At 38.7% G+C, this 15669-nt stretch overlaps 1 protein-coding gene across 2 annotated transcripts in view; it reads right to left on the bottom strand.

Moving 5' to 3' along the window:
* The window catches only part of LOC139108865 (metabotropic glutamate receptor 8), a 59912-nt gene that overhangs the window by 21993 nt on the left and 22250 nt on the right, over nt 1-15669 (bottom strand). For both annotated transcript variants that reach the window (XM_070667505.1, XM_070667506.1), the window contains exons 3-4: nt 10553-10768; nt 3887-4018 (exon numbers count right to left, since the gene is read on the bottom strand). In XM_070667505.1, coding sequence (XP_070523606.1) covers nt 3887-4018; nt 10553-10768 — 348 coding nt within the window. The remainder of the gene's footprint in view (nt 1-3886; nt 4019-10552; nt 10769-15669) is intronic.

The following is a 15669-nucleotide window of genomic DNA, read 5'->3' as shown; positions in this document are numbered from 1 at the left end:
CGAGCTTCTTCGGTCGGCAAGTAACTTAATTTTTGCAAAGAGCACGCGCCTCGCTAACACGGTTTACTTGCCGATAACGTTGCATCTTGGAAGATGTCAATGGTATTATTCCTGATCGAAATTATAGTCCCCGACATGTGCGCGAAGGGCGACAATAGCGTGCCAAAGCCGCGACCGCATTATCGCTTTCCGTATTAATTTGCATCCATTTGTTTCGATAATTACCATTGTGAGACCTACCGACGTGACGTGAATTATAAACTGCGAGATTGATCGAAACTTAACGTTACTGATCGGACCGACGGCACAAAAGTTGCGGAACAATTAATAATATGTATATGCGACGTTACGTTTAATTTTACAGCATTCAAAAAATTTTAATGTAATTATTCAACCGCGAATCTATTTCAATTTTTTTTTTTTACGAACAAAAGTTTATTAAACGAGTTCTTTTCATTAACCACAAATAAGCTTTTTTTGCTAGTCATACTCCACATATAAATATACACTTCTTTTTTTTTAATGGTAACTTTCTAATTAATTAAAAATCTATTTATGCTTTGATACATTTTTGTGCGCCACAAGATACTGAATTTACGTAAATAGCATTTAAACCCTAGAATGTGTTCAAGCAGATTTGTGTGGCTATTTCGTTACCAAGAATTAATGTACTGTGATTTGCAAAGAGTTACAAGCTACACGGCGCAACTGGAGTTAATTAGTTAATTATTGCCTCGAGACGAAGGCAAAGAAAATACAAATAATCAACCGACGTTATTGGCACAGTTAAGGTTACGGCTCTCGTTGCTCATTTAATATGCCAAACGTGGTTGCTTGAATTATTTTTTTTTTTTCTTTCTTATTACGTATCTTATTACGTATATTTTATTACGTATATCTTATTACGTATTACAGAACGCACGTTAATTCACTCTCGTTTCGTCCACGTAAAAGAAAACACGCTTTTACATTTAATTAAAATAAAAATTATTAATTTTTAACAACGGATTATGAAAAACCACCGAGTTTCAGAGACCAGGGCGTGTGCGTTTGTTTATCGCGTTATCGTCGCGTAGCGGGTGACGCGTGGCTTGCGCGGGTGTTATTTACATTCGAGCATAATGCCCGACTCGCCAGACACGCAATACTTGAGATAGGTCATCAGACGCGCTGAGAATCACCAGTGACAAAAGTAAAAGCTAAACGAGACGAATTCGACTCGATCTAACATGGATTTTTTGAGACGAGATTAAGTAAAAAAAAAAAAAAATTACGCGTTTGGAATTTAATACGCAAGAAACATTCCGTTTAATAACCCACCGTGCGAGAAGATACAATCACTAATTAGAACCTTTTAATTAGGATACCAAGATTCAATAGCAATGTTCGGTGTTACAAACAGTTTGTCGATACCTAATTACCAACCGGTAGCAATTAGATTTCTACTCAATACACACGGTCTCGTTTCGTAAGCTATTTGGTATGTCATTTATACATGGTGCTGTAATTTCCGTAATAGAGACGAATCCGTAGATGTAATCTCGAATTCGGAGTCGGAATAAAAATCATCTATTCATATTTTCCACATCATGTACCGCATGATTTTACTGTATCGTAGCAATAATAGTTTTTTTTTTATTTTTATTTTTTTTTTTACGTTCCAGTTCTATTTCCGATAACTAATTTGTTAACTCTACTATTGCGGCCGCGGGCTTTAAAATGAATTTAATACGATTGGGATAAAATTTAAATAAATATCGGCTCATAATTCTATGCATTAATTGCTTATTCTTTATAATTTTACGTATCAATTATTCATTCACGATTATATGCATGATAATAGATATTACAGAGCGCGCGCTTCGCGTCATTTACTCTTGCCACTTTTGTGTCAAAATAAAAAAAATAAAAAAACTATTAAATTCAATAAAATATCATCGCGTTATTAAAATAATAATTGCAATAAGTTAAAGAGCAGTTTTACATTTATCAATGAATTCTTATTTGAGGGACATTCAATTTTCCGCACGGGATATTTAAATGTAAATTTCAAAACCGTTCCACTCTTTCTCTTTCTTGAAATCAAGCTGCATTTTCTAATTAACTTATTATTAATAATTTTAGCGCGCTTTTCCGTGACAATTTTCGACGAAGTAATACAATAAACGGCTCGTTGCAATTCCGATGAGCCATTGCCATTTGTAACACAATGTATAGATATAGCGTATTGAAATAGAGTGCTGTTCCGATCGAAAAATGTTCGATAAGAGAAAAAAAGAAATAAAATAAATAAAATAAAATAAATTACCATTAATCACCGATATATTGTTTAATTCTACGATATTTCATAATAATAAAAAAATAAAACCAATAATTACTCCAACTTTAAAGTTTAATTTTAAATATTATACAAAAAAAAAAAAATTAAAGAACGAAATACTATTTAATTAAGATAGCACCGGCGATAAATTAATTATAATTTCTCGCATTCATTATATCCGTGTTTACCCGAGAGCTTTAACCCGGGTTAATCTCGCGTCTTATTTATTACATATATCGACTTTTCAGGGACTTTTAAATTTGCCTTTTCGGTATAGCTAGTTGATATAATACGAATATGCACGAGGCACAAAGGGTTAATTGCGTCCCACGCCGTACAAAGGAAGAGCATCGCATAACCATCGAGTGCAACGAATGGCTTCATACTGGGAATCCTAACGAACGAGTTACGTTTGCTATGTAAATTGAATGCAACGTGCGCGAACGTTTGCAACGTGGCGAAGATTATTAATTCAAGTTGAATAATGAGTGAAATAACACGGCGATTTTCTTGATGTTTAAGCACGTTAGGTTTCCTTTTTTTTTTTTTTTTTTATGGCGAGATAAAGACACGCGCAATGTGTAAAAGGCTGAAAATTGAATAGCGCATGGAAAAATTGAATTATGCGCGGGGAATCCGCGGGACAAAATCGTATTTTATATTTGACAGGAGCTTCGACGTTCCGTGAGATCCATTCGCACGTTCAATGTTGGCGGCGAGGAATCAATAGAACGTCTTAACATCATCGGATTCCTTTCAGCGAACCCGCGCGGCAAGATGTATTTTTGAGAGCGTTATGAGCTCGGGAGATATCATCTAACATAAGTCCGGTAAAGATATGGAGCCGATTTCGCAAGAGTGGCTCTTCTCCGGCTGATCCTCGCGGATGAACGAGTATGATTGATAGTTGTATCGTCGTCAATTACTGGTTACAAAGTTTCGGAAGTGCCACACTTTGAAAAAAGTCGATAAAATTGATTTGCCGTCTCTCCTCGTTTTTTTTTCTCGCGATCTTTTTTTCTTTTTCTTCTTCTTCTACTTTTTTTTTTTTTCTTTTTCCTTTCTTTCTCAAACTCACCTTTTGTAACCTTCGTATCAAAGGAAGGCACGTTTTCACATGTCCTGTAAGGACCTGCCGATATCCGGCTTTTTACAAAGCTGCTTTCGAATCGGTTATTTTTCGCTTCTCAATCTCGGTAGACGTGGCATAACAACACGTCGAACGGCGCGAATAAAGTAAAAAAAAAGAAAAAAAATGTTAAAATGTTAGATGTTGAAATTTTTTTCAGTTAAAAATATCAGCCTTTAACAGAACGGAACTGATTTACTTATCAAAAATTTCAAAATTATTTTTTTTTCGTAAAAAGCGCTCTTATTTTATACGAGGTTTATGAGTTCGAGGTATTATTTATGGTCGCCTAAGTTGAGTTTGGAACTAATCGGCTTTACTCCGAACTTTATTCGTGAACGTCAATTTATTGCGTTTGTTTCCTCGCCGCTTTTCGTAAACGTGCAAATCCATCCCGGACCGCCTATTCAAAATGGTTGAATTATACAAATAATTACCTTGAAGAGCCTCAAGATGTTGGCGACCATAATGGAGACCACGCTGAATGCGGCACCTATAACACCAGTTACCGGCTTGTGGGGGACATAAGTGGGCGACTTGCCATTCTCGCATTTGTACTCCGATATGTCCTGAAACCAGAAAAGTACCGAGCTCTCCATAAAACTGGTTTTTTTTTAACTCTATTATTATTGTGATTAACGTGTCCGCTTATCGTATCGATAGAATCGAATTTACGTCGATACATCTTTTCGTTACGTCGCGTCTCTCTTTTTTTTTTCCTCCTCATCGGCATCGCGCAACGACAACGGCCTGGAAAATCGCATTTGAGCTTCGACCCTTCACAATCTCGCGGATTTGATTACGGTTCTTCGTCAATTCGGTCCGGCGGAGTAATAACGTTGGTCCCTGGGATTCGCAAAAAATTCTGGGCTTAACTATCATTTGTCACAGCCCGATGAACAAAAAAAAAAAAAAAAAGAAGGGAAAAAATACTCAACTCGTACATGAGTCAACCAATAAAAAACGTCCTTTTCGTGCGCTTTGCGACACACAATGCGCCAAACAAAGACCAATATTTAACTTTGCGCTCAAATATATCCGCTACAAATTTTTCGCGGATTTGATAGAAAGTACGGAGCTATCACGAAACATTTATAACCACAGAAAAACTGTCTTGATAATTCTTTTTTCCTCCCTTCCTACAAATTCACGGATTTTTCTTTTTTGTTTCGCTGAAACAAAATTTATACTAGCGATTTTCATTGAAGACCACCTCCCACGAAAATAGGAATACAGAAATATATGCTTACGCATCTCGTTATTAAAAAAGAATAATTTATTTTAAACGCTACCGTCCGTATAAATGTTTAAAGACGTAAGAATGATACCAAGCGTGCACGTAACATAATTTAATAGCCAAAGTGTAAAATACATTGTGCAGTTAAACAATGGCGACACGCTGCGATATAACTTGCGACAATGTAAACGTAATTGCTACAACTCGGCATAACGACGTAACTCACCGTGGAAAATAATTACAAATTTTTCTTCGTCTTACGCACGCAATACGCAAATTACTCGTTATAACTCTTGCAACGTTGATTAAACCTGACGCCATGTAAAGTAACTGGAAACTAATAAGGGAAGCTAGTAAAACTTTGCGCTTACTAATAAATAACTTTCTTTGAAGTAACCTGACCGACGTAACGTAACCCGCAGACAATTCGTTTAATCTAAGTTACCGCTCTATGGAGATTGATACGACACATGTGCACACAGACTCCCGCAGAGCGTATAAAATTTAATTCCGATCCTCTGATCAATTTCGAATCGGTTTGCTTCAACAAAATTATTAATATTTTTTCTTCATTTTTTTTCCGGCTCCCGATGATAAAAATAAGATTTACTGTCGTTCCAAAGTATTTGTATGTTTTAATCTATAATCCGCTTTCTACATTTTCATGTTGTTAAATGTTTGCATTTTAGAATTCGTTGCGTACCGTATAAATTTCCATTTGTATCTTTCCGCGTTTTATCCTTTTCCGGGTTTCTTTTTTATTTTATTTTATTTTATTTTACTTTTTTAAACGGGCGCATTTAGACTTGTATACTTGATATTTTTTAATCTTACTGCGGGTAACGTTTACAACATCAGTCGTGCCCTCAAATCCCTCGCAGCCCGAAACACTTTCTTTCCGGTCTTAAATCCTTGCATGCGCTTGGTGAATTCTCAAATCCCGTTTAGCCGGCGATTTTGTTTCGCGACAGTTCTACACTTTCCCGAGGATGACGGTCGCTCGGCGGCGCGCAAACCCGGCGAGAAAGTCGGAAAGTTTCTGAAATTGCATTCTGCACGACACGCGTGTAAGGCGCAGTCATAAAACTCGCGCTACAAGAACAGTCGTCAGCGAAACTAGGTGGTTAAATCAAATATCGACAAAACTTGAGTTCCCACCGACTACTGGGGGAATACAATGACAACAGCAGGACTTTGCAAAACTTGATTTCGCCGGTTCAAACAATCGCGACCGCGGCACCAACTTTCCCATTGCTAATATTTATATAAAATGTACGATTTTATTTTAAATAACAAAATAATCAATGCGCAAGTGCCCTTTGACTTATCTATATTATAAAGAAAAAAAAACGACGTTTAAAATTCATTACCGAATATTACGACACGAAATTATAAATCATTATTTAGAATCAGTATAACGGAAAGAATATATTTATTATACTTTTATCGTTAAATAAAATTCAAATAATTTACGGCACTCGATCAACTTGATAATAATGATTATGAAATATATCTCAACGAGACGACGGGGCCGTCATCCGATTTCTCATTATCCTGTGAAATGCGTTGAATAAAGTCCGCTGCGTCTATTTGCGAACAGTAACACTCGAATAAAAATACTCTTTATACATTGCTTTTAAAACTTCGAAATACTTTGACGAAGAAAAGGACGCATTATCGGAAACCGATATCCGTGCAAGAAAAGCAGACAGACTGTAATTACAAGACGTTACATGATACCGATGTACTTTGGCAAGCCATTAAGCAGTTTTTTTAGCATAACCCATAAGAACCATTTCAACGTAACGTTATTTCATTTTTTTACCCTTTTTCTTTTTTCCCTCCCAAGTAAAATAGTTTATATCTGTATGATGTACCGCGAGTTACTTATTCTTTTACGCAGAAAAATAATCGTACGAGGTGCAAAAAAAAATTTCAGTCAAATTTAATTTTTTTCTCGAGATGAAAATTGAGAAGCATACACACATACGTATTCGCGCTATCGCAGTTCGTTCTCTCGGCTGCACTTCCCAACTGCAATTTCTCAAAACTGCCGGGAATGTTGTCATTACATTCGATTTGCTCTATTTGTTTTCCAGCGAGTCTCATATTGATATATGAATAAAATTTGCCGCGGGAAAATCAATCGGAAGGCTAATCTTTATAAAGCCCCGGCAATTATTCGCGTTAGATCATTAAGGCCGCCGCGGCTAATACCTTATCGCAAATCGAAGATATAAAGTCCGTTATAAACCTGAAAGTTAATTTGCAGCTATTATATTTTCCAAAAACTCGTTAAAGAGATTCCGTAATACTCGAGCTAAAAATAATGTAAACGTCATTTATGAAACTTTTTATTTCTATAGTCCCTCTTATATATCCCGTTTTTACTTAATGTGATTTAATTAAACTTTAAAATAGCTCCTTAAATGATTTACCGCGGATAATGCGTGCGTAATCCACTCATAATTTTTTAATCGACGCGATAAAATAACTCAACAAGGCTGACAATTTATAATTTTTTTTTTTTTTCCTTTTTTTCTTTTTCACCAAGTCAATACGTTCTCGCTCAATTTTCTCCCGTTCTCTAATCATATTTTCCCCTAATCATATTTTAAAACGTAATAACTTTTAAATCTTCATACATTTCAATATTCACGCGTGTGAAAGGTCACGTTGTTCCATTCTCGCGACATGAATATATTTTTTTTTTAATTTTGTTTTCAAAGAGCATCGTATAATATTGCAGGAATAATAAATGAAAAAAAAAAAAATCAACGAAATTGAACTGAATCTTTTTAGCTTCGCCCTTTGATTCATACTTAATGTTATGCTTGCTGTGCAAGACAGTAACATAAACCAGTCCATGCATATTAATGTCATGTCATACCGGTGCCGCGAACTATAATGGAACTCTTTGCGTCTCTCGATTTGACTGAGCTTCGCGCTGACATGTGTGGGGAGCCCTCACCATCCGCACTATTCAACGTGCGCATTACAGCCAAGTTAAATTGTGCTAATTCTTATCGGGCATTTTTGCATCGGGGCAAAATCACCGCAATCGACCTGGTTCTGTCTTACGGACAATGGCCGTTGGTTCCTAAATCATGTGCCGCGGCGTCAACGTCATGACGTAACTAAATAGGGTTTGTGGTTATAACTGGGTCAGTCGTTGGTAGCGGAAATGAAAGGAAATAGATTAAATTATTATGTCAAGAGCGTGGACGCAGGCACCCCCCCCGTGATGGGACATCGAGAACGCACGTGCGCGAATTATTTATCGGCCGGCTCTCGTTAATTGATCAATGATTTTGCGCTTCCACGAAAAATTCTGTTTACGAGATACGTAGATGTGACTGCATATCTCGAACGTAACAAATCACGGCATACAAGCGACAGAACATCGAACGAGAAACTATTAAGTGTACCGAAAGTCACGAGTTGTTTAAAATGTAGCACCTTCATATTCATAACTCTCAGCAACGTCCGGCGCAATTTTACAATTGCTCAATACCAACTCGCTATACGTATACATCGTTCCCGTTCCGATGCCGATAAACTTCCCTGATGTCGCATTAATTCATGGCTGCTAGTTCGGTATGGCATTTGTGTAAGGCGTAGAAATCGCTCGAGACGATCTTGCCGCGGAGAAAAAAAAAAAAAAAAAAAAAAAAAATATGATTGCGTTCGCCCGGGGTGTCTATATTCTATATAATAGTATAAACCAGCTAACAGCTGACTCACAGTGAATAAAGGGAGGAAAACCGATCGATCGTGTTCTCTTCAACGCGCGACCTCAGCTTGAGTGGCCCCAGCCTCGAGTGGCCGTGTACAAAAAGCGGCTTGTAGCCACCTACGTTGCGCCAATAAATATTTACCCTGTTTTCATCCCGCCGTTGGCACGTCGATGTAATCGTAAGTGCGAGGGGTGGATCACAGCTTTGTGGGTGGCCGGGGAGAACAGATCCGCGGGCGAAATCGCGAACGAAATCGACCCGGTCTCATTTGTCGCGACTGTGCGATAAATATTTACGGGCGTTCTTACGGTTCACGGAACCTCGGGCGCCGTTGTACTTTGTAATATTCGTAATGGGGACGCGGCGCAGCGATTTCGACCCGCCGTATAATTTCCAGGCGATACCTATTTGTCACACGTCTCGCGCGCGCATTCGGTCGTAATGACGTAAAGGGAGCCGGCCGGAATTATATCCTGAAATATGGAATAATGTCCTGAACATCTCCTGCTTATTATAATATTTACATAAACTTCCTCGTACGTCTTCTTTGCCATGTAACGGAGCGTAATACGTCTCCCGCACTTCGGTGGAGGAGCATCGCAAATATTGTTTTTCGCTTTAAAAGTGACATTTCGGCTGTTATGTTAATAAGATCCCGCCGCGATCAACAAGCCCTAAGATTCTCTCTCTCTCTCTCTTTTTATTTTTTTTTTTATGTTAATTGATTCAGTTTTATATAACTGTTGCATGCGATATTTATATTCGTAATAATATAAAAAAAAAAAAGTATATTCGCAAATTTTTATTGAAACAAGTTTCGAGACGCCGGTTGTTCATTCGGCCAGAAGTGGCGAGGCCATTGGGAGTTGTTGCATTTAATCAGCTTTGTGGAAGATGTTATCCAATCGTCTCTCGCCGCCGCTTCGGCATGGATAACCGACTAAAGCAGCCCGCCGTTACCGTTGGTAAAGTTTGGAAGCTCCCTGAACGATGGCACGCGAGCCATATCTATTTCTGTGAGACGCTCGCTTTGCCGAGGCGCGGTATAACGCTGAACATCAGGACCGCGAGCTATCAAAAAAGATAATTATCTCGAGGCCGCAAGAACCTACAATTTTTGTCATCCGCCGGCTTCTTCGACATTTTTCAATTTAGAAATTTTAATCAACGTCACCGCGCAAACCGTATCGCATAGTCGCATTCATTCGATTAGATTTCTTTTTCCACCCATTTGTTTCGCTCGCGAATCCACGTAAAAAGTTTAATAGACTGAGCTCTATAAATCTTTATGTTTCAATGTTACATATTACGCTACTTCGTTTTACTTTAATTTATTAATTTTTTTTTCTTTTACGTCGAGCATCGCTTATCAACACGAAATGCAATTAGCAAATTATCATAAAATAGCGCGGATATCTAAATATCCGTCTCAAATCCGCAGATTTCCTATTGTACTTTGGAAAACGGACAGCGGTTCTAGCTGAAGAAAATGCTGGCGATCGCGTTTCGGCATGATAAACCTTATTATCGAATCTATGAAGAGAACAAATGTCTGGTGGATAGAAAAGAGAAAGGGAGGAAGTAATGTGCGATCATGCGTCCTGAGCGATTCTCTCGATCAAATTTCTATCCGTATTCCCGCAAGCCCGGGCCGTCATAAATTCTTCCCTTGCGCAACCGCGTAGTCTACTTTATGTCAAATAGATTGAATCTTTTATCTCAAAACCGATGTGAAATAACGTAATTTCCGTGTAATTTAACAAAATAAGCCGTGGCAGAGTTCACGCGCAACAGACTGCACCAACGCGCGCGAGAACAATCGGAAAACGAGTATTGATCGTTAAATTTAAAGACCGTATTGTCTCTATTTATTGTCTTTTTTTTTCTTCTCTTTTTTTTACGCGAATTAAATAATTTCATACACAAAATAGAATTTCGTCCAAAATACGGGGCCGATTTTTCTTCCCGCAAGCCGCTAAGAAAGTTAACAACTACGCTTATCACCCTTTTTCTACTTTCTTTTAACTTCGAAGTTTCACAAAGAGTTACAAGAGTTATCACGCGAATGCTGACGGAACTTGCCGTTAGCGATCCACGCGATTGCGTTTTAAAAGGAAATTGTGACTTACTTGATTCATGTACGATCTGACGAACTCCATGCTTTGATCCAGAGCGTAAGTATCGCTGCTGCAGGAATCGAGGATGAGAGCGCCCAGCGTAGTGTTCGGCAGAAGTTCTTCGTCGTTGTTAATTTGGTCCAGAACATATAACATGGCCTCCAATCGCTGCATGCCCTTTTCTTCTTTCACGGCCCCGCATGGTGATTGTCCGCCGGCGCTTGCGACCTGAAAGCAAAACAATGCGCACGTTATTCGATTTGTTTTTCCTCTCGATTTTCCTTCAATTTCAATTCTTAGAGTCCATCGCTATGATCGCTTATGAAAGTATCTTTTTATTCGTTTAAGAAACTTTGCTAGACGACATTTTTTATCCCTGCTTGTTATTGGAAATAATAATTCAATAATTTTATTGTGGAGTTATTATTTGAAATGAAATAAGTAATAATTTAATATAGCGACACCATTTAATGCGTCGCTTAATAAATTTGTAATTAACGCGAAATTGTACGATTTTAAATAAACAATTTCAAAAGGAAAATCTTGTTTTGTTCTTTAATTACGTTCCTGTTTTTTTATTTTTTTTTCCCCCGCAATATGTTGTGCATATTGCGTTCAAATATTGCATGCGCAGACAATTAAACGTATCGGTGGGAATAATTTTTGATCGGGCCGATGCAGCTTTAAAAGAGCGTAAGCGAAGAATAAAATACACGTACAATCCCGGCGGATTAATGCCCTACTTTTCGCCAAAGCCATTTATTTGTACAATGCGATCGTGTACGAAACCCGGGCTTCTAGTCACGAAATCGAAAGATCAAATGACAAACTTCGATCCGATCTCTCTTGTATTTTCGAGCATCGCGACCGAATGCACCGAATGGCTGGCTCGGTCCTGTTAATCTCGAGTTGAAAGAGTACGAAAGAAGTGGATATGACGTAATGATGCAAATTCCTGCGTCACCACGACTGTAATGGAAGGCTCCCGTCGAGCCGAAAACTACACAGTCCGGCCAAACACGCTCATAAATTTTAGCGACAGACGATCCCGCCGTCTGATTTCCATGTATTAAAAAAACAAAAAAAAAAGCAAATACAAAAAAAATAAAATAAAATAAAATAAAATAAAAATTAATTGAAAACGCCGACTATTTGTTTCCAGAACTGCGAAACTCTCCTGGATTATGAAAGTTTTTAATTTTAACAATCTGGGATTTTGCTTTTTTTATTTTTTATTTTATTTTTTTTATTTTTTAGTCGGCATATGTGGGAAAACGACAAGTATTCTCTGCGTTACATTTGACACGCGCACGCACGCGGTCGGAATTGCGCCGTTTGGAAAAAAAAAAAAAAAAAAACAAAAAAAAAACTGATCATCCACCGGAGTCCAGGTCGACCGTTACTCTCAGGAGTCACTGTATCGAGCGACAAGAACAACTGGCCGGGATGAAAGTTATTCGTTAGGTGGAAGTTTGGCGAACGGCGGTTATTTTGCGCGAACTAGTTGCTCGGCGACAATAAATCAGCTTAAAGTTTTCGATATTATTCCACCTATAGCCGGTGGAAGAAGTAACGTTTCGTGAGCGTGTTTACTTTGCACTTTGCACAGCAATCGTACTTAGCCGCGTACTCGATATAAATGCGAAGGAAGGAGGTTGAGATTGGGAGGGAAAAATAAAATTAGGGAAAGAGAAAAAGCTCAGCAGAGAATTATTTAAATAAAATTTTGAGAAAACCGGGTGGCATGTTGTGTTAAAAGTAATAGCTACTTTTTTTCTTTTTTAATTTAATTAGTACATTTTAGAATTATTAAATAATAACTTTGAAATTCTCAATGTTAAAATTGTAATTTAATTCGTGCTATAAATAACAATTCCATAAATACGTAATTTAAACGCAATAACGTGTATTTTTATTATATTAAAAATTTAAATAGTTAAAAAAATTTTTATCGTCCGTGTATATTTTTTAAAAATTAATATTTACTTTGCATTTTATTTTTTAAAAGACGATTTAAAACATCTTTTTCCTGTTTATCGCGGTACCGTTTGCAAAAACCGTAGCTCGCAGCGGCAGCAAAGTGTTTCCTTATATTTCTGTTTTTAAAATAAATATTACATATTTTTTTTGGTAGACTATATGCGGCGCGCCATACGTTGTGCAATAATATTGCATATAACTACGCAAGAATTAAGAAAAAAGGAAAAAAAAAAAAGGAAGGAAAAAAGTAAACTTTTAGGAGGAAGAATATTAAAGTTAAAAATCGAACTCGATTTCAATTTTCTGCAAAATCGCGTTCATCTATTTTTCTTCTTCCTCGTTCTTTCTTAGCGGAATATTTTGCGACGGTAGGGCGCACATATCGTCACATACACACACACGCGCGGCACCCCGATATCTGTGATCCTCGCAGATGAGACTACGGTGTTATCCTATATTCCATTTGTATTTGTGAGGTATGACGTCAAAGCCGAGAGTCAGTTTGTTACGTCAAACTTTTACATGTATTGTGTAACACGTACACGCTTGATAATTTCAAAAGTTGACTTCATTTTCCATACGCAACGTAATAAATAATTTCTGATAAAATAGCGACGATGTATTATGCGACCCAGTTTATTTATATCACACGAATAAAATAAAAATCGGCACAAAACGCGGTTTTAAGAGATTCAATTACAATTTACTAATTCGCTTAAATTTTTCCCTTTTTTTATTTATTTTTTTTTCTAACGTACCGCTTCCTAAATAATATTTTACCATGACGCAAATAATTAATTCTCGTTATTTTAATTAATTTATTTTTTTTTAATTCTACGCGTTTAAATATCCTGGTGCTAAGCACAGCTAAATTTTGCCTGTCATTAAAAAAACGAAAACAGTAACATTTCACCGCGCCGCAAACATTATTACGAAATAATTAATTAATTAATTTACAAATAAAAATAATTTCTTTTTTAATAAATTTTTCTCACGCGTTCTTCGGTACAAAAGAGGGAGGGAGGGAAGGAAGTTTGTAAAAAACGAGCGACAATTGTCGTGAAAATACAGACGAAAGGATGGCTTTTTTAAATATCATTCCAGCAATTTCATATAATTATCAAATTTACCTCCGAGCCGGTCCGATGCCGTCCAGGCCGTCTCCTTCCTCTCAGCCGCCATTATTGCACAGCACACACTCGCGAATACACGGCGGTTCTAACCTGATCAATCGCTCGTTGTTCGTCACGAGAATCGCGCGACATTTCCACCGACACTCGCGAAATCAATCGCACGTAATGCGCAATTCCGCCGATAAAAAAAGAAAAAAAAAGAGAGCACGGAAAAAGTACTGGCAACGATCGAACCATTGCTTCCGTTACACGAATTATTTCGCGACTCGCGACACGGTCGATCGCTGCACGTCCTCGATAATATTCAGAATAATATCTCCAATCGGTGCGAAATTCCAAGCGCGACGCGAAGCACGCATTTTATCGGCGTGAGGAACCGTTGACGATCGTTGCGAGAACTAATGGCTTACCTCCCCTCCGCCCAGATGTACGTACATTGAGAGAAAGATACGGCATTTGCCACGGCGACGACGGTTAGCGTACGACACTGTCGTGAAGTGCGTCGATCTTCACACGAAAGCCACAGTTAATATATCGCGAAACGCCGGCCGCTGAGAATCACCGAGAACTGAGAGAGAGAACAGTTCCGCTGTCCCGCTACGTCTCCCTCCCCTCCTTCCCCGTCCTCACGATCGTCATTTTTCGGGCCCACCCAGAGAAAACCGCGACGAAACTCGCGAAAAGTAATCGACTACGCGTAATAATCGGCCGCCACTTCGTCGAACGATCGCGAATATAATGCCTGGATATAACTTCGTCTCTCGAGAGGCCTAATCAGACTAATGAAGGGTCGCGACGTCGTCGCGAAGATCGCTGGTCGCGCGGACAACTAGCGACATCCTGGACATTGCGGTGGCGTCCCTAACTAAGTTCGGCTAGTTTCAAGTAGTGGCGCTAAGTGCGCCGTGATTGTTCGAGACGTACGGGTCAGTTTGGGAAGACGCGCCGACATTAACGCTTGTACAGTTCGAAAGGATTTTGTCAGCGGGACCCTTCCGTGCCTTTTCGGCGTCCCTTCGGTGTCCCGATCGACGGTGTTGTTCCATTGTTACTTCAGGAACACGGGTGAGTAGCGGCGAGGCGTCGTATTATCGTCTTCGATTCGATTTCGTGATTAATATTGAGGAGACTTAATTGCCGAACCGAGCGATTCGCGGAACGAGACGCGGAGACGTCATGACGTCACGATTATTCTGAACATTGACTCTTTTATCTCGCGTACACGGGCTAACGCGATTAAAGTACCGTGTGTTTCTTTCTGACGAATGGTGCGTGCGGGAACGTAATTAGCTGCGTATTCGCGAAAGTTGTGCTGTGCTGGAACTGAGTTGAATAGACCAACGACGGAAGCCGAATGGACTCTAAGAGGACCGAATCGCTGGAAGCTGAGAGGACCGAATCTCTGGAAGCTGAGAGGACCGAATCGCTGGAAGCTGAGAGGACCGAATCGCTGGAAGCTGAGAGGACCGAATCGCCGGAAGCTGAGAGGACCGAACCGCTGGACTCTGAGAGGACCGAATCGCTGGACTCTGAGAGGATCGAACCGCTGGAAGCTGAGAGGAAGAGGCGGCCTGGGAGGCATCGGGCAACAGAGGAGCAATTGTAAGGTGAGTTACGCATTTCTACACTTATTAAGTTCTTTTCAACGGTGGCGAATTAGTTTCGATAAACTTGATGCGAAGGTACATCGTCTACTTTCGCCAAAAGCATAGCACATTCAATATGCATTTATAAATATTTATTTGCTTTAATTTTATTTTAAAATAAATTACCGAGTTATATTTTCCCACAACGGTTATGAAACGTTTTCGCCGCTGATGAATATTAATAAACTCGAAAACTGAATGACTTGTTTGTTTGCAGGTAGGGAACACCAGATTCTTGTTTGAAATATTCGTTAGCTTCAAGTGGACAGGCTTGAAAGACGAGAGCGCGATTTTCTGCGAGGCAATTTGAAACGAAAGAGCGCAGAATAAGGGAAAAGTGCACTTTCGTAGATACAAGTGTAACGAGTGG

Source organism: Cardiocondyla obscurior, linkage group LG16 (assembly GCF_019399895.1).
Source record: "Cardiocondyla obscurior isolate alpha-2009 linkage group LG16, Cobs3.1, whole genome shotgun sequence".
In the NCBI taxonomy this organism is placed as follows: Eukaryota; Metazoa; Arthropoda; class Insecta; order Hymenoptera; family Formicidae; genus Cardiocondyla; species Cardiocondyla obscurior.
This window is presented reverse-complemented; position numbering and strand designations above follow the sequence as displayed.